The sequence below is a fragment of the Haliaeetus albicilla genome, chromosome 26 (assembly GCF_947461875.1).
Source record: "Haliaeetus albicilla chromosome 26, bHalAlb1.1, whole genome shotgun sequence".
NCBI classification, from domain to species: Eukaryota; Metazoa; Chordata; class Aves; order Accipitriformes; family Accipitridae; genus Haliaeetus; species Haliaeetus albicilla.
The window spans coordinates 14891550-14911329 of record NC_091508.1 but is presented as its reverse complement, the minus strand read 5'-3'; the positions used below and the strand labels follow the sequence as shown (position 1 = coordinate 14911329).

Here is a 19780-nt window from a genome sequence, read left to right as displayed (position 1 = left end):
TTCTCTGGTCAGCTGTGCATCATTCCAGAGGCACTGCCCACAGAGAAAAGCGTTCCTCAAGTGGGACAAATGGTCTGAATCCTTTCCAACAGTTGTGATAAAGCTGTGCTGGCTAATAAATATCCAAAATGTTATCTACTTAATTCAGTGGAGCTGATCTACAAGTGTGGTGGACCTGGCCTTTCTGGATGAAGAGAGAAGGAGGCTCATAAATACTACACTGAGATTCTGGTACTGGTGAGGAAGGGTGGGCTCATTTAAGAGTGCTTTAGGTGTCAGACTTTTCTTTCTTTAGGTGCAACGTGTGACATCATGTGTTCCTGTTAAGATGACCCTACATGGCAGCCTCCAGGGCCTTACTGAAATCTCCTTTTCTTTCTGCTGCAGGAGAGGAGGCCTTGACCATGTACATGGACAAAAGCCGCCTCGACAGAAAGTCAGGAAACGCTACCCAGAGCGTTGAAGCATTGCACCAGCTTGCTTCCTCCTACTTTGTAGACCGTGATGGCACCATGAGGAGACTCCATGAGATCCAGATCTCTACCGGAGCAATCAAGGTACTGTATGTTGCTTTGGGAAGAGAAAGAAGATTGTGTGTCTGTGTCAATACTGTAGGGATTTGGGGCAGGACTTTGAGAGTCCAGTGTGATGTCTTTTTTGATCACAAGTTGTTTTGTTCCCGTGCTCATTTCCCAGGGTAAGTTGTTCTCTTATGGACCTTAGTGAAGAATTGATTTCCTGAGGGCCAGTAATATCTGGAAAGAGGTGAGCATTCAGTGTGATGGTTATGTAGGATAGGAGACTTCCATTACATGTGGCAGAGACCTCTGGAAGGGAGAGAGGGAACAGATAATCCAGATCAGCCATGGAGGTTGGAAGGGAAAGGCAGGTCTGTGAAATGGGCAACCCCGTGCAACCCAGAAGTATTTTCCTTTTGTGGGTGTAAGACTGCTAAACATCTCTTAGATGAATTTACTACAAGAAAAGGTGAAAAACTCAGTGTGGTATTACTGAGGCATCTGGAATGAAAACAGACAGAGAGACAGCTTGGGGGTTGCAGCTGGAAGGAACGGGAGCTGCTCAGAGCATACAAAATAGGGAAAATGGCTCTGCAAACAAAGGCTGCCTTCTCTGAAAGCAATCATCCTATACTGGGGAGGGATTTTGTTGTTGCAGAGCTCACTCCAGGGAAGGCGATGTGGATGGAGTTGTCATTGTTAGCCATTTCTGAAAGGTTTCAGCACTTGTTATTGTTCTGTGGTGTCTCATGGTTGAGTCTGTTCCCTTCTGGATGGGAAATTGAATTAAGATATTGAAACAGTGACAGCAGATAATCACACTTTGTGAATTCAGGAAGGGCAGCTCTCCTCCATGGCTGGAAACCAACAGCAACAACTGCAGCAACAGCACTGCAGGTCATCTGCGCTGCCATCTATCCTCAGCACAGGGATGGTGTGCACGTATGTTGTGGGAGCACTAGGCACCATTGTGGGCTGGCAATCCATCTCTGTATCTTGCTTTCCAATAAGAGAAGCCAGGGAATAATTCCTCTACTGGCTTCTGATGTTCTCCAGTGGACATCCTCTGAGAAACATCAATCTGGAGGACCTCATTGCCAAGCTCAGAATAATGTGCAGCACCATAAAGAAAGCAGATACAATTCACTCTATTTTTTCAGCCTGGGAGTGTGCCAAACAGCAGCCATGTCTGTCCAGTATGGGGCATTTTTTCCCAATTAGGGAAGATGCATTTTGGATTGCGTCAGTTGGTGACAAGGGGTTAAGAGGTGTGAACCTGCCTGGGGAAGATGTGATGCTGCAATCAAAGGGAAAACTCTCTTTTCTACATCCTCCATAGGTAACAGAAACTCGGACTGGCCCCCTGGGCTGTAACAGCTACGACAATCTGGACTCTGTGAGTTCTGTCCTTCTGCAAAGCACTGAGAGCAAACTCCACCTGCAAGGTAGGGCACAGGAATGAGGGAGATGGTAATAAAGGGCATGGAGTGGGAGGATGAAATGAGAGAGGGCTGGCCTTTCTTCTAGCCTTTTACCCTCCTCTGTTTGCTGTGATCACCTTCTGTACTGTAAGTTCCCTGAAGCAGGACCAGTGGCTTCTGGTGGCTTCATATGATGCTCAGCACAACAGACCCAGGGCTTGACAGGGACTGAGCTAAAGGCTCAAGGAACTGCAGACTAGACCCCAGCGAAGTGTCTGGGTGCCCCCTGCCATTGAATTTTGATGGCCTTCTGTGTATTATACATACACCAATGTAAATAAATGTAACCTTTTCCATTAATATTGAAGGGCCATTCTGTTCACGTCTCTCTGTCCCTCACAAATTGCTGATTTGCGTAAGAGGTTTGCAGATCAGCTTTTGGGGCTCTCTAATGACCGTAATCTTTGGGAAAAGTCAGAGGTTTTATTTGGATGCTAGAAGCCATGGCTTCAGTCCCAGTTGGGGAGCTAGTCCAGAAGTCAACAGATAGAGGTCATGACTGAATTAATAAATAAATACATGCTGGTTAGCAAGAAGTCAACTTCAGTAGAAGGAGGAAATTCACTGGGCGTGTAATTTACTAAGGTTATTCCCAAGTTTTTGACAAAATAAGGAAATGTGGGATTTAATTGCTCATTTGCCCAGATGGTTTTATTTCTGGAATCCTTGTACTTGCACAAATTTTAATTTTTCAGATGAATGGGCTACATTACATCTTCCGCTTTGAGTATAATTTGGCAAGTGCTGTTTTAATCTTGGTTTCACAGAAACTGGGTTTCATTTACAGAGTCATGTTGTGGATATATTATTATTGTTGTTATTATTTGCCTTTAAAAATAATAGACAGGTTGTTTTCACTATTCCGGTGATTATCTAAATCACTGAGTTCTGGTTCTTACCTAATTAACAATAAACAATTTGAGGCTTTTTATGTACTGCGATAATGGCTGCTGGTAATGAAGACCCAAGGATGACACATCAGATAACTAGATAAACAGCTAAATAAGCAGACAGCTTGCTTTATAGGCAGACAAACTGGTAAGTAGGTAAATCAATACATCTCTGTTGGCTATCTGATCCTACAAGAGAAGAGAAAAACCAAGATGCCTGGGAGGGGGAAGGAGGGGGAGAAAGAGGGAAAATTTGAGAGAGAGGGGATGTAAGGCAGATGAGGCTGTGATTTCTGATGGGAGCAGACAGGACCTCAGGGGTCAACCACACGTGGGTTTCATGGAGTTCATGGCATAACCCAGCGCAGAGAGAGGCCAGACCCAAGCCAAGGGAGACAGTGAGGGAAGGGAGGAAGGTAAGAGCTCTTCCTAATAGAACAAAGTGACCTTTAAAGCGACACCTGAGTGTTTTCTGCCTAATCTGGAGTGCGGTTCTTGGGATAATTACCCAGGATCCTTCCTTTGCTCTGAGAGGCCTCATTAGGAATTAGTCACAGGGCTGCAGGTAATGGATCGTGACCCAGTCTCCTCTGATCTGATTAGCAGCCGAGCATGAGCTGCTGACAGAAATCCATGTTACTACCTTCATGTCACTCTGGCTCTGAGGCCAGCTCAATAAAAGAGCAGCATCTTCGTGACAGGGAGAATTTCTGTTTCTGAACTTGCTTGCTGCCGCCCAGCCCTGAGCATTGGGGTTTCAAAGACATGCCCTTTAGGAGATGCAATGGCCAGACTCAGAGCTAAGCTACCTTCATGCCTGCACGTAGGGTTCGGGAAGGTCAGCCAGCCTGGAGATTTAGGGGAGGACCTGGCTGCATGCACGGTCCAGGGTGTCTGGTTCTGCACCTGTGCTTACATGGACAGAAAAGCATCACTAATTTATAAACTAGTATCAACGTGGACCCAGCATGCATGTACATCTATGTCAGATGCCTGCACTGGGGTGTATATACAGGTACTCTTGTCACGGTAGCTCGGAAGGTTTCCCTTTTTCCTAGCAGTACCTGGGGGCAGGTTCCCTGTCCCGTGCATGGGGAGGGCTGTGTGGTGATGCAGCCTCCCCACACAGGACTGGGGGGGGCCTGTTGTGGGCCAGGATTTCACAGGTGACTGCACTTATTTGCACTTCGTGTCCTCTTGTCCCTGTCACTGGCATGAAACCGTCCCTTCAGCTGCCTCTGCCTCCAGTGTGGCTGATGCACAAGCTGCCTGTGCTGTCTGGAAAAGGAGTAAACCAGAGCATGGGAGGAGAAGATGCTAATAGCTCTACAGCAGTCTGGTGGGGAACAGGAATTTGTGTTCCCTGGAAAAGTGTCCTAGGCTGAAATTTGAAAAGTTGAGTGGAAAAAAAAAAGGAACATTTTGAAATGTTTGGGGAAATTAAAATTCCAGAGACAAATCCTGTTGCACAGTGCAACAGTATATGTCAGTATTGCAACATGGCACTATTTCCGTAAGGTGAAATCCTTCTGTGCTATTCTAAACATTGTGACATTAAACAAAATATTGTATATTCGGTAGCTTGTTACGTCAAATATGGTAATAGACCATTAAAATTTACATTACAATTAATATTAAAGTCTTTGCCAAGGTGGGCAGAGCAGTAATGACAACACAAAACACTTCAGCTTTTCAGTGAAACAAAATGAGGAAGTATGAAAAATACATTTAGACCTTTCCCTGTCAAAAGTGCTTTTGGAGTCAACATGCTCTCTCAAATTGCTTCAATGAAACTGCATTTTCAACAGAGAACTCTTCTGTGGAAAATGTTTCAAATAGCTCTAATTTAGAGCTGGGGAAATTTACCTCTTTTAATGCAGGAAGCCTTTTATATACAGTCCAAAGCCAAACATCTCTCTGTAATAGTTTTTCTAGGTGAATTAAGGACATGTTCCCTTGTCGGACATGTTCCCTTTTCAGACAGTTCATATTCTGCCTGTAGTTATCTAAGAAAAATGTATACCAAATCTGTGCTGTTCTTAATTTTTAAAGAGGATCTTTATGCTTTACAGAGTGGCAGAATTCCTCCTTGTGATCAATAAGTTACCTTCAAAACTAAGATATTCTCCCTAACACTCATCGCCAGCAAACTTACCTTCTGCATCTATTATCAGCTACTGAGGCTGCTGTGGAGGATGAGCCCACTCCTTGTGCATCCTGGCTTGGATTGAGGTGTTCATCCCATGAAAATGGTCTAGTGTCTCAGTTTTTAAGACTAGGTTGCCCCCCTGCTTGGCTGCTGACATGAGGTTGCTTTAATCAGTAGGCAACACAAAGATTAAAAATGATTCTTTTCTTAATGTTTGCAACATTCAAAGAAATTTCTTAGAGAACAAAACAGCATCTGGGGATGTTTTTTTAAGGTTGTGGCTGGCAGCGGGGCTCTCCCAGCTAGCATGGCAGGCTGCAAGATGCTTTGTGGGACTGGTGTGCTATACAGTCCTTGGGACTAGAGCTTTCCTGCTTTAAAAGTGGCAACTGAAACACCCAGAGCAGTGGTCTCAACCAGTATGGCTGCCTTACAATCTCATGTTTGTAAAGATTACCTTAACAATGATTAATCACACCTGTGCTTTACTGACAGCTGTAATCAATTCAGTTTCAGCCATATTTAGGCACTGGGCATGGTATGGAACTACATATGAATGAGGAAGGTACCAGGACTGAGTGAGATGCTACTGGCCCAGTACTTGTAAAATACCTTTCTAGGATCTGGTCACAAGGATGCTCAATACAAAATCAAAAATATTTATATGAATTTGTCCTTGTCTGGGTATGATGTTAAATGTGTGGGTATTTATATATATATGTCAAAGTACAAATGTGAAAGCAGGCATGGTTCTATTTCAGTAACCCTAACACTGATTTTTTCACATGGAAATTCCTGGCTGGAAGATCTGAGTCACATGTAATCCCTACAGCATGTTTGCAGTTTTAAAGTTAGAGCTTTGCATTTGGTGTATGCACACTTGTGTTTCAAGGAGTAGCTGGATTTGTGTGTCACTTGTGCTCCTGGTCTAAGCACATATTTGAATATGTGCTGCCTGTTAAATGCTACAATTAACTGCACGGATTCCATCCGAACTGCTTACCTGATTAAAGTTAAGTTAGTATAAGTGTTTTGTTGAATTAGTGCTAAGCGTACAGGGGGTCTGATTACCTCTTAAATGTGAGATTATTTCTTAGCAAAGTTATCCTGGAAATATTTTTTTAGAAACCTTAAGTTTTATGGGGAAAAAAGCAAGCATCCACATGTGGCACTCTGCAGTGTCAGATGGGACCATGTTATGTTCTGGAGATTACAGGGTATTCATGTTTCTGCATGTGCTGAGATAGACAATGGATGTCTCTTGCAATGGGGGGTGCTTTCCCTGAAACTTTAGTTGCTTTTTTACCCCCATTCTCTCCAGGAAAAAAAAAAAAAATCTCCAAAGCCAGTATTATTTGTAGCTGGAACCAGACAGCTTGTTGGTGCTGTTAGACAAGTTAAAATTCAAACATAAAATATGGTCAGCTGAAGACCCTGTGGTCATTTGGGCCTCATATTCAAAGGCTGAGGCCAGGGCAGGTTGCTTCTCCATGAAGCAGAGAGTGGAAATATTTATTCATGGGACTTGGACCATGAATAAACAGGGTCAACGCACATCAAGAAGTCTAGCCCCCCTCTCCTGTGAGCTTGCAAGGTCAGTGAATACAGCAGCCTTCAGGCTCTCCAAGCCCCTTTTGTAGATCTCGGTTCTCCGCTAGCGCTGCACTTTCTTTCCATCCTGAAGGAAAGTCTTGGAGCCTGGCAGGTGGGACCACCCCTAATGTCAATGTTTGAAGGGACCATCCCTCTGTGGTGGTGGCTTTAGATAAATCCCTAAAAGAGTCTGAACTTCAGTACTTCCTGAAGACAACAGGAAGAAAGCTGAGCTTCTTGTTGAGAAACATTTCAGGGAAGATGAAAGGGACCTCAAAATGCTGATTGTCCTTACACTAGTTTTGAGGTGTTCACAGGGATGCTGTAGACCGTGGTCAGCCCCTTGCACATTCCCTCCATTCCCTGCAACAGCACCCCAGAAAAGGCAGCAGGAGCTATGCAGACACAGTACCTCCAAATTGCCAGGCTTGAAATCCTTCCTTGTGCAAGTGTCACAAATGTCTTCTCCAGCTGAAGGCTGCTCTGTGTTCATCCTGCCTGGTGGCTGCCACTGCGAATTAGGTCAGAGAACGGGGCAGCTCGCTGCCACCGGGCATGGTGCTCACAGAGACCGTGCCCTGGCAATAGCAGGAGGCGAAAGGCAACAGAGGTCCCTGTGCTTTCAACAACCTCCCGATACCCCAAACTTGGTCTTCCAGAGGGACATTGTCAAGGCTGAGGTGTCTCTGTGGAACAAAAAGCAAAAGGGTAATGGGGGTCCTGGGGGCACCTCCTGCCGCTTTTCCCTTGCCTGAGGTGAACACGACCCATCACAGAGATGGGGCTGAACTCCTGAAAGGAGTCACAGCCCTTCCTGCCCTTCCTGCACACTCTCATCCTCTGAATTATTGTCTTATTTTCATTCCACTCCAATGAGCTGTCAGCCACAGATACAGTAATTCAGCGCAATAGAAACACAAACAGATGGGTAATTGACCCGCGTGCCTTCATTACACTGGAGTTCAGCACTGCTGTTCAAGCCATAAACTCCTTTATCTGCCACTCTGAAATCCCTGGGCCTTTTACAAGGAAGGCAAAGCGGGCCAGGATTCCTGTGAAAGGCTTGCTCAGAGTTATTGTCATCTCTGCCTTGCGCGCTGCAGATGATGACCGAGTCTGACAAGCAGGACTCGCCAGGTAGAAGGAAACAGCTGTGAATCCTCAGGGACAGCTGTAGGGAGCCTGCAGATGGGGGCTGGAGAAGGACAGGGTGGAAAAACACGTACACTGTACACAGGGCAAACACTTAAACTGTTATTGTGTCCTCTGGTACCCGAGCAAGCGTACACCTACACTAATGCCTGCGCAGATGGATGGGTACACAAACACTTGCTATGGAGAAAGAGACATGGGGATAGATCTCTCGGCTAATGTAAATCTTCAGAGCACCACCGAAATCATTGGCACTAAATCCATTTGCACTTTTATAGGATTTGGCAAGTAGCCTTCCTAGCAGGGAGTGAGCTGAAAAGACTCAGGTACCCAGCTTCTGTATTTATACTGTGGAGCTGGACACTTAACTCTGCAAGGGTCTTTTACAAATCCCTCCTTGAATTATTTTCCTTTCTTCTGTTTTCCTTTCTTCCTTCTTTCCTCTCAGTGTGTAGTTTCCTTGTTTCTGTGATACAAAACCTATTTAGTCTCTCTCAAACCAGGTCAGAACAGCATAATGCTCATCACTTCTGAACCAGCACTCAGTTGCAAAGTATAAAAACCCCACACCTGGGAATAAGGGAGGCTTTGCATTCAGATGCTTTGTACTGTACTGGGATCCAGGAGTAGGATGAAGGGGGTACACTGGGCATTTGGAAAGGGGAAGTTACTTGTCACCCTTCTCTCATAGTGCAGATGGGTTCTGTTCTCAGCTAACTCACTAGTTGCACTGGAGGCATGCAATTCGTACCCTACCTTCCTTACTCATGACAGCTCCAAGAGAAATATCCCAGCAGCTTTTAATTCCTCAGCATCACTTTCCCAAGCTGTTAATGAAACAGGTTTTGAAAAGAAGAACAGATACCTGAAATTACTTTTTTTTTTTTTTCTTCACATCCCCGCATCTTGTTTCTATGCCAGGTCTCCAGATCATCTTCCCTCAGTATTTACAAGAGAAGTTTGTCCAGTCTGCCTTGAGTTACATCATGTGCAATGGCGAGGGGGAGTACATCTGCCGGAACAGCCAGTGCGGCTGCCAGTGTGCGGAGGAGTTCCCGCAGTGCAACTGCCCCATCACTGACATCCAGATCATGGAGTACACACTAGCAAATATGGCCAAGACCTGGACAGAAGCCTATAAAGATCTGGAGAATTCAGGTAACCAAGCAAAACATGTTTTCCGATTGATTTATTTCAAACAAAACATCTCAGATTATACCAGCTAAGAATCTTTTCTTCCCTCAATATAATGCTCCAGTTTGGATAAAAAATGGAGGATATTGAACCCCAAACCATGATCTTAGTCTTGAGGGAGTGCCTTTTTCCTCTATTACACGTACAGACAAAAACACACACGACACGTAAGTCTATCTGTAAGGGGACATTTTCCATGGAAGAATTTGTTTGATTAAAAATCTGATTTTTCATACCAAACCAGTTCAGAATCTCTCTTTAATGGTTCTAAAGAGAAACTTCCACAATATGAATGATGCAGAAATTGCTTTTCAGATTTGCATGAATGATTTATTGTGCTTTGGTGAAAGGCAATTCACAGAGAGAGAGCACAGGCCAGATGACACCTCATTTGAGATAGGAGAAGGGAAAATGACTTCTCTCTCCTACAGTGCCAATGTCTGCTGGTGTGAACATTTCCATTCTCCCTCCACTTTGTCCTAGTGTGACACTGGGGGTGTCAGTGGAGTTTGTTCCACGTTGATGCTGGTAACACCCATAGTAGGTGTGTTGTAATACTTACGTGATACGCACTCTCAAGGGCTTGAGATGGGAAAGAGAGCAATAGTATCAATGCAATTACATCCTTTTCCTTTAGCAAATGGTCTGCCTACCCTGAAGCTACATGGGCACTAAGCAGAACTTAACTGAGAACTTATCCCCATGCTGACTCTCATCTTTTAGTGTTAGACAGTTACTTTTCAGCACATTTTCTTTAATGATTATTTGTCATAACTGTCCAGGTCTCCATGTTAGGAAAGAAAACTATAAGGAAGGGACCATCTAGCTCCATTCAAGGCACTGAAGAATTCTTCTTCAGAAGTCTTCCCAGCAGCAATTTCTTTCTTCATGTTGAAGGTCACCTTAATCCCTTTAATGGTTGAAATGAAGCAGCCTATGATGTTTCCTCAATGGGCTGTTGAGGACTGCTTCATACTTCAATATGTGGACCCTGCTGCTGTGTCTGCTGTTGCACAGATTCTTATGTCCAATTCATGCTGTCAACTTGGTGCTCAGCTGAGCAAAGTCAGAGTAGTAGTTAATGGCCCGGCTGATGACTGTCTTGACATGACCCCCCCAATATGCTATTGGGAGCTACAAGGTTGGGGCAGTTCCAGAAGTAGGTCACTAGCTGAAGAGGTCATTGGTTTTCTGGGAGTTTCTATAGGTTCATGGATGGGGTGGGTACACCAGGGCAAATCAGAAATATGTATTTCAGAAGCTTCTGCTAGCTCAGTATTACACAAATTAGGATTACTGGCTGTGCCTGCCAGCACAGCTCTGCCACTAGATACGTATTGCTAGTTGCTAGTTCTGGCACAGGATCTTCACACAAGATGCTCAAGAGCCACATGTTGGCCACCACTCATCAAACCCCTTTATGTTCCCAGGGGATCTAACCCAGACACTTAGAAGGTGAGAGCCCTATGGAGAGAGAATAATTACAGTCCCACAGTGATTGTTTTACTGTTACATTCTGTACTTGTTGCAATCGATCTAAGCAAAGACTGTAGTAGATAATGATATTCAGTCTCCCTCCCCTTGAGATTTCAACAGAGGAAGGTGTTTTTCATTTGCCATGTTAAAGTGACACATTGCAGTACAGTTCTCTGCTGGGCTGTAGCCATATTCCACCCAGGGCTGGATTTTTTTCAGGGCTAGATGGAATGATTATCTTTATGTTTAAAGCTGCTGCATCTCATTCATCATTTTGTTGCATCATGCATGAACTTATCCTTTGAGATGAAAGTTGCTATCACAAAAGACTATAATATTAGTATTTTGCTTCGTTACAATAAATATTCCCGATAACTAGAGGATTTTCTTCATTATGAACAGCAGAAAAGAAATCTCTAATGACATCTGAAGGCTTTTCCAATATGTGGGCTGAAAGGCACATGAGTGCTCTGAAAGCAAATACCATTTGCACGGGAAGCTGCTGATAGCCTAAAAGATCTATATTCTATTTCTGATCTGTGTTGGATTCCTACGTCAATTTGAAAAAATCGTGCGGGGCAAATCAAGAGTTGGTATGATTTGGGATAGCATCTTCAAAGTCAAGGAGGCTGCAGTGAACTGATGCTGCTTTAAATCAGCCCAGGAGCTCTCTTAGTCCTGTGCTTCATTGCTCATGCGTAAATTGAGAAAAATAACACTGCCGCCTTCTTGGCATTTTAGTATGGCTAGCCAAAAAATTCTGCATCAGAACTGTGATTCTGGATTTTAAAGCAGCCTTTTGATTAAAAGTCATAGCGTTGTTATTTTTTCAGTACTATTGCTTTCTGATGAAAATGTGATTTTTTTTTTTTTTTAACTGAAAAGACAAGCACTGGAAAAATGAAACTTTCATCTTTGAAAGAGATGTTTGACTTGGCCGTTTCACTGTGATGCCACCTTTCTTCTCCAGAGGCTGGACCCTCTGCCCTGTACCACCTGCGATGATGAGTCCTTGCCATGGGACTGCCTGCAGGGACTGGGTGACTCGGCAAAAAGAGGCCATGTTGCATTATGGGAGATGTAGTCCTAGCCATCATCAACATTATCTGTGCAGATAAATTAAAAAAACCAAATGCAGACAGACTTATTTGTTCATTGGAAATTCTCAGGTTTAAAAATGAAGTATACCCAGACAGTTACAGGGCTTAGCACAATGCAGCCATAGTCTTGGTTGGGGCCTCCAGGGATAGTTATAAATAAATATAAATAAATAATGAAGAAACTATTATTTTTGGAAAGTATTTTCTTTTTTCACCCCCCCCCCCCCCTTTTTAAAAACAACCCCATCCAGCTTTTGTTTTGTCAGATTTCTTTTCTCATTTGTTTTTCCCCCAACGTTGCACTGCAGTATCAAAATGTGCACACTGCACTGAAATTTCTCCCTTACCTGTCTCTATGAAAAATGTAGCACATTCATCATCAGAGGGAAAAGAGCTTGGTCTTTTGCACAAACAGGCTTTTGAGGAAATTGATTTATAAGGGGCGGGAAGCAAATGCAAGGCTTTTACTGCTGAAAGGTACCAGGAGTAATCAGCATGGTCAACAGAAGCAATTATACATGATGATAGTTTCAGAGGACCACTGAACAGGAGAGAATCATTTTTGGGGAGGAGAAGGGCACTGAAAGCAGCATTACAAATAGAATGAAAACCTGAGAGATGATTACAAAAAAAATCTCAGTTATCTTTGGGGAAGAAAGGAGATAAGCAGATGTCCTGTGGATCTTGATAGTGCAATGATGATAATTATTTTTATTAGGTGCTCAGTTTCACCATGTGACGAGTAGGACATGAACATCCATTTACCATCTATGTAATGATGGTACTGACTAATGCCTTGATATTCTTTGTTAGGCAGTTAAGCATGAACTACAAGTTGCTGAATAATAGGAAAACTGTTAGGCAAATATATACAAACTTTGTGCGATAGCTTGTAAATTATCTAGTCTGATTTTCTCCAATAATTCTATGGATTATTTCTTTTTTTAAAAAGATACCGGCCTTTACAAGCTTTCATTTTTTGCCCTTTTTTTTGGTGATTGTCCTCTTTTCCTTCTGAAAATTGGATGAAGGAATTTAAAAAAAAAAAGGTTAGGAAAGGAAGAAAAATAATGTAGAGAACTTACAGGAAAAGATGGCTGCATTTCTTCTTGGATACTTTGTGGGGTTTATGGCAGGGAAGCAGGACTATCACCAGCACTAGATCAGGTCAGCCACGGTTTTGTCTAGCAGAGTCTAAAATGAGAGATTCTTCCACATCTCCGGGCAGCATGTTCCAGTGCTGCATTACCTCCAAGTGAAGAAGTTTTTTAATAAATCACTTGAACTTCTTAAGCTGCAAACTGTCTATTACTCCTTGTTATATCATCTGTCTCTAATAAGAAGCGTTTCTCTCCTTCATATTTGTAAGTACCTCTTAAACAGTTGTAGGCTGTAATTAGATTGCCCCTTGGCCTCTTCTTCACCAGATTAAAGAAGTGCAGCTCCCTCCACCTGACCTTGTAGGACTTGTGCTCCAGGCCCTTGACCATCTCAGTAGCCCCCAGCTGTGCCCTCTCCAGTTTCTCAACACCCATCTTTAACTGGGTGTCCCTAAAGCTGGCAGAGAAATGCAGATGCAGCTTCAGTGATGCCAAGAAGAGGGAATCTTAACTTCCCCAACCTGCTGGATTTAGCCCAGTACGCAGTTCGTGTTATTTCCAGTGAGAACATAGTGTTGACCCACCTTCAGCATGGTGCCCACCACAACCCCCAGGACCTTTCTAGCAGCTGTTATTCAACCACTTGTTTCCGAGCCTGTACTGATGCGTGGGGTTGTTCTCTCCTGGTGCAGAACTTTGTTCTTTATTGTACTTTCTAGGGGTTTTTTTGCTGGACAACTTCTCGTGTTTCTCAAGATCTCAGTGTGTCAAACAGTTTTCTGGTATCAAAAACTGGGGTATTTTCTACTGAGAAAGTTGGAACCATCTGTCTTTTCCATATGAGGATATCCCAGTCTGGTAATCAGAGTCTAAGCAAACTATACTTCTCAGTTAGGAAGAAAGAGGTGGACATAAGCAGAAACAGTATCAGATTTTCTGTTTTGTGATGAAAAAACCTCAAACAAACTCTATATAATGTTTTTTTCATTATCAAACAAAATCAAACAGAAATAAAGTCATCACAAAACAACATTTAACAACATATTTTTGGATCAATTAGATTTTTCCTTTGGCTAAAATCGACACATTTTGTTCTGACCTTAGCCCTGCAAACTATTTTATTTTATTTTCAACGTTACATAAAGCAACTCATTTAACTTCAAATGAAGTTAAATGAGAAAAAAGAATCAGAATGCTCTTTTTAAAAAATGAGAAAGAAGGACATTTCAACACAATCAAAACCCTTCCTCTGGGGATTTTTTTAAAGCTTTTTTTTCTCTTTTTTTTTTAACACCACAAAGTGATTTGACTGGAACAACAAATGGCATTTTAGGAGCAGCTGAAAAACAATTTAAATGAGAACTCTTTAACTGACAATGATTACAACTCCCCGCTTTTTGTTCATAGCCCCTAGACTATAATCCCATACTCCAGGGAATTTGCTCTCTTTTTTTTCTTCACCCTGTACACATTAACCGTATTGTTTCACCCTAATACTCTCTGAGTTTCATTTCCCATACGGGAGCGGCATCAGCCATGGAATTAGTGGGCTTCCTGGGGCAGAAAGACGGACCAGTGAGTTAATGGACATCACCTTCCTTTAGCAGAGCACTGATGGCCTCATACATCATTGCCGTTTCTCCATCCTGCTAATGAAAAGCTTTGTAACTTTGTTGTAGTTCGGAAACCTCCGTATTTCTCCACGTTTTTATGTGTTCCAGATGAGTTTAAATCCTTCATGAAAAGGCTACCTAGCAACCACTTCCTGACCATTGGGAGCATCCACCAGCACTGGGGGAATGACTGGGATCTGCAGAACCGCTACAAGCTGCTGCAGAGCTCCCTGGAAGCCCAGCGCCAGAAGATCCAGCGCACTGCCCGCAAACTCTTTGGCCTCAGTGTCCGGTGTCGGCACAATCCTAACCACCAGCTGCCTAGAGAAAGGTACCTTCATCCTTCATCGAGGATGGGTGTGATGTGATGGGTGACTGATGGAGCTGAGCCTGGGCTTGGACCTAAACCCCACAGCCAAAGTGTTTGGATATAGGGTGTGCTAACATGGAGATTTGGGGGAATAGTGGTAAAGTCTGGGAGTGGGCTAAAATTTCTGGAGGTGTAAGAAACCTTTTGTCACATATCTAAACATATTCACATCCCTCCTGTGTGGTCTTACCTACCCAGGTGAAGGGCACCCACTTATTCTGTAGTGTTCCGCAAGAATATTGCAGGGCTGACATCAGACAGCCAAGCAGACTAAGCTGCTTTTTAAACAGTTTTCCCTCATGTACCACAGCCAAGCTTTAAGCCTCCATTTGCTGTTAAAGTGGACATATGGAGCACAAGATGCTTCAGCCCATTTTTGAGTTGTGCTCCTCAATGAGTATAGGGAGAGTGAAAGGGAAGCTTTACTTTCCCTTGGAATAGATCACATCTCTTCTACAAAATGCAGAGTGAACGTGCAAACCTGCACTGACCAGAAGCCTACCGATGTTATTACAGATGGAGAGAGTAGATTTTCCATTACAGCTACAGCAGCTATTGATATCCAATAGTCACCTCCTGCTGGCTCCTTTCAGCCCTGACCTATGACTGAGTTTAAGATTGCCTCCAATAATTTTTGGAGACTTGCATCCATGGATTTTTATAAATATCTCTTGCTGTTTCTTTCTACATTGCCTGAAGTGAAGTTAATACTGAAAATCTTGGAAGAAATGAGTCGAAGTGCCTTTTCTTCCATGCTTCTCTTGGAAGAGTCAGGCCAAGTTAACATTTGTAGAGGAACTGTTTTTTCGCCTCCTTCTTTACCTAAATATTCAGTCTCAAGAGAAAATTAACTGATTGAGTGCTGCGTCCTGTTATTACCCAGCCCTCTGGCCGCTAAACACACTGAGTTTTCATTTCATCACTGTGCAGCTCAGGAAACTCTTCCAGGGCTTAACATCTCTTTAATTACCAAGAAATCTCATGTTTCTGGACAAAGACTTGATGGACTTACTAGGGATGAGGAGAAACATTTATTAAGTTTAAGAGATCATGAAAAAAGTCTTTGGAGAACTTCCTAAAATTGGCCCATTCCTGCCAACTGGCTGAGCTGCTATAAACAAGCCAACTGGTAGAGGAGTCACAAGCATGTCCAGGCATTATTTCCAGTTGTGCCACAACAACAACAAAACGAAGCAGCAGCGAGCAAATATCCAGCCAACCATGTTGCTGCATTCAGATAAATATGTCTTTAACATTTCTATTTTAAAAAGTCAGCCACGCAGAAAGGGAGCCTCCAACTAATACTATAAAATCTGAGGGAAGGAGGACGAAATGGATGATGACAGCTGGATTTTCAAGTGACTGATGTGCTTGATTTGTTTAAGTCAACACCACAAAGCATATTATCATTCCTTTTCTTATTTGTCATTCTGCATTTGTAGCTAGGCCGGGGAGGGGCTCGGTAGACAGATGTGTAGTGGAAGAGGTATGCATTTCATCGTTCTTTTCACAGGGCTTGGAAATACTCTAATTTTCTAATTGCTACTGTACAGAACGACAGACACTTATCAAGCATACCAGTGGCTTTGAAAAGATGGAAAGGTTCTATTAAGAGCAAGCCTCTCTCTCTCTTTAATACAGATAATAGTGAGCCTACTTTATATATTCAAAAGCAATGTAAAAAAGAAATAGGATTGCTATTGATTGTCCTCAGGGAAAGGAAGACATGGCGTTTCCAAAAGAAAGAAAGAGTAGAGATTTTGGCAGTTAGGCTGATTCTCCATGACCTTTTGCAATAGCTAAGAAGGAAATATATATATATATATATATTTGCTCTGCACTGCTTTTGCTTAAAAAACATCTCTTTGCAGGCAAGTTTGTTGGTTTAAAAAAGAAACCACTCCTCAGCTGTTAAAGCTTCAATGTTGAATGAGTACCTATAGTTGCATTTTTAAACTCTGGATGTAAAATATAAATAACATCCAAAGGAGGGGGGGTGGTTGATACATGTTCTGGGCTCCAGCCAAATTGTCATTAGTTAAGAATACATCTCACAGCTGCTGAGAATAAAAATAGCATTTTTTACTTCACTGTTCCATACAGAAAGCTCCAAAGTACCTCCACAGTAGCTAGTGCTGGTTGGAAAGTGAAAGGTGAATATGCAATGGAAAACTTGTTAAATCCCTACCTTTTTTCTTGCAATTAAAAAAAAAAAAGAATCTGTCCTGCTGGATCAGGTTTTTGATTTTTTTGGGGGGGGTGGGTGGGTTTGTTTATTTGTTTATTTTTTGTTTTGGTATGGTTTGGTTTTCTAATCAGCTTAGACACCATCTACAATAAAGCTGCATCTTTGTCTCAAGGGACACCCATCAGCTTCTTCCCCTCCCCAGACCTGATTAATCCTGAAGGATGACGAGTCAGGAGGAGAGAAAATTATTCATCACCTTTCTGTATAACCTGACCTCCGCTTCTGATCTGAAAGCCCAACGCTGTCCTGCAAAACATTTTTTTTGTCACAACAGATAGGTTTTAAATGGTGAAACAGCTCTGCATGATTACCTGGCTCCCAGTTCCCAGCACTGCCAGGGAACTTGCATGTCTCCGGTGAGCAACAGCAAGAAAACACTGTGAAACAACTCTCACTCATAGCTTTGCCTGGATGTAATTTTTTTTTATTTTAGTTTTGGAATGCAAGATATTAAAGTTGAATGTAAAATTGCTTGATAGTGACCTTTGAAGACATAGTTTTCCTTTTTTTAATTTTACATGCTCTAGTACTTTATACTTTGAACTGGCAGAGGTAGCAAACATTAGGCAAGATAACTTTTGCTATGATATTAAGAGGAAGAAAGATAAACTGATGACTCCTTAATAAAGATAAAATAATTAAAATGAAAACCAATGGCTACTCTGCTACTGGCTTTCAGCTCTTAAACAGTGGCTCTTTTCAGCTTCCTTCTGCCCTGACATCTCTTGGTCATATTCACATGAGTCTGAGCCATCATAGGTGTGTGTTTTAAGAAGTTACCTCCTGTCAGCTGAAGGGCTGTGACTGGTCCTGCATAAATTCTTATCCTGTCCCAGTTGCAAGACAAAATGGGGTTATTTATACCACTTTTCCTCTCTCACACTCTATCAGACTTCCCATTGTCATGTTTGTAGCCGATGCCCAGCTCTGCCCTGGGTTCTGCATTTTCATTTAATTATGTCCTTTATTGCTGCCATCAGCAGATGGTAGGTAGCCGCCGCCTTTTTTTTTTTTTTTGTCCTACTTGTGTCTTTGCTGAATGCTAAGACATATACACCCCCCCCCCCCCCCCCCCAAAAAACAACCCTCTTTCTCCCATTCTCCTCCACTTCTTCCTCCACAAAATTGATCAGGAACGGAAGGATAGCTTTTTTTTTTCCCCCCTAAGACAGAACACACCTAACACAGGCAGGGTATGGTCATCTTACTCTAACTGTTATTGTGTCCCCTGCTGTATAGCCTGACAGTCCTTGTCCTGTGAACTCAATGGCATTATCAACATGTAAAACCTGTGTAAAGCATCAAGCCAGCACTGCAGAAATAAACAGGGAATCCTGTGCACTCACCAGTGCACGAGGAAATCAGGAGAGTCGCGGTCACTTGCACAGAGCTGGAATTGAAATCTATGCACAGGAGTTGTTCAGCGTGTGTTTGGCTGTCGTTTGCCTATGCAGCTGTATGAGGCTATTGGCAGCTGTACGAAAATGGCAGCAGTATGTGCACAGAGGCACACCTCCGACAGTGCCGAATACCTCATCAAACCCACCTCAGAAACCACCTTCAGTCCTATAAGCAACCATTACTACCTCACCTGGAAGCCCAGTCTACACAAAAAGCAACAAATGTGACCATGGAGAGAGCTGTGGAAATCAGGGAATTACTGTCCTCACCTCACGGACAGGGGCAGGGATGCTGAGAGGGTACATGATGGAGCTGGACATTTACCATCTGTCTGCCACCAGCCTGCTGCCGCCGCTTTTCATTTTCTTTGTGCTTCTGGGCTTCTCCTTGTCCTTGTCTTGGTAGAAGTTACAGTGGGAGTGGGAGCTAGGGATGAAGCTTGGGGCTGCAGGAGATTTCCCTTCAAAGCAACCTCTGATTTTCATTGTTGTCATCAAGCCCAATCATGGGAAGAGGCAGCATGCAGGAACCTTGTGCTTCCCCCAAACCAGGGAACCCAGGTAGGCAGTGTGTGTCTATTGGAGGGTTGCTTTGGTTTTAGTTCATCATCTACTTGGTATTCCTCAGCTTCATGCTTAGATTAGTGGTTAGAAGCAAAGAAAGAAGCTTTCGAGGAGGTGCATAGAAGAATCAAGGTGGGTTCACAGCACCTTAGGAAGATTAAAACTTGGAATCTGGGTGCCTTGCTAAATTCAAGTGCATTCAGCTGGCTTTCCAAATAGGAACTGCAAGGCTTCAGATGGGGTAGAAAAATATTTGTATTGCTGAAATTGAGCAAAAATTCACCTATGAGCAGAAGGCAGACTCAGCCCCCAGGGGATGGTTTTGAGAGTGCTTGTTGCTGTCAGCAACGTGTTTTGCAGTCACACTGTGCTGAGCTGTCCTAGAAACCAGGAGGAGTCCTTTGCACTTTCTAGGCACCAGGGCTGTCACCGTCTCCCTCTATGGCAGATATTTACAGAGGTCACTGCCTTGCTCCCCAGCCAACCTTGTCTTTTCCACTAGCAGGAGAGCTCCTGTTAGCTGTGAATAGGGGAAAGAGACCCTGGCAGCCCTGTACCACAGGAGGAATGTGAAAATTCTCTTCCCACATCCAAGGCTTGAGAATTTTCCTGCTAATGCACTTCCTTTTTTCTCACTCTGTCTCATTTTTTTTCCTTTCACTCAGTTTCTTCCTGCTTCTTTTCATTCCTGCCTGTCCTATGTCTTTCAGTTGTTGCTGTTGTTTCAGTTTTCCCTTTTCTCCATTCCTATTCCTCCTGCCCACTGCATTTCTTTCTTATTTTTCCTTTTACCTGTGTATTTTCCCCCTCTTTCTTCCTCTACCCTTTCTGCTTCTGCTCCTTGATTATTTCTTTCCTTCCAGTGCTTTCCTCTGTTTTATACTCTCATCCCTCCACTTGCTCCCTCCCCCTAATCATCTTGCTGTTCTTTG

At 43.2% G+C, this 19780-nt stretch overlaps 1 protein-coding gene across 1 annotated transcript in view; it reads left to right on the top strand.

The window, feature by feature from the left end:
• BRINP1 (BMP/retinoic acid inducible neural specific 1) overlaps nt 1-19780 on the top strand; it is an 87902-nt gene that overhangs the window by 65296 nt on the left and 2826 nt on the right. The window contains exons 4-7 of the mRNA XM_069772048.1: nt 388-557; nt 1858-1963; nt 8705-8941; nt 14375-14597. Of these exons, the coding sequence (XP_069628149.1) occupies nt 388-557; nt 1858-1963; nt 8705-8941; nt 14375-14597 (736 nt within the window). The remainder of the gene's footprint in view (nt 1-387; nt 558-1857; nt 1964-8704; nt 8942-14374; nt 14598-19780) is intronic.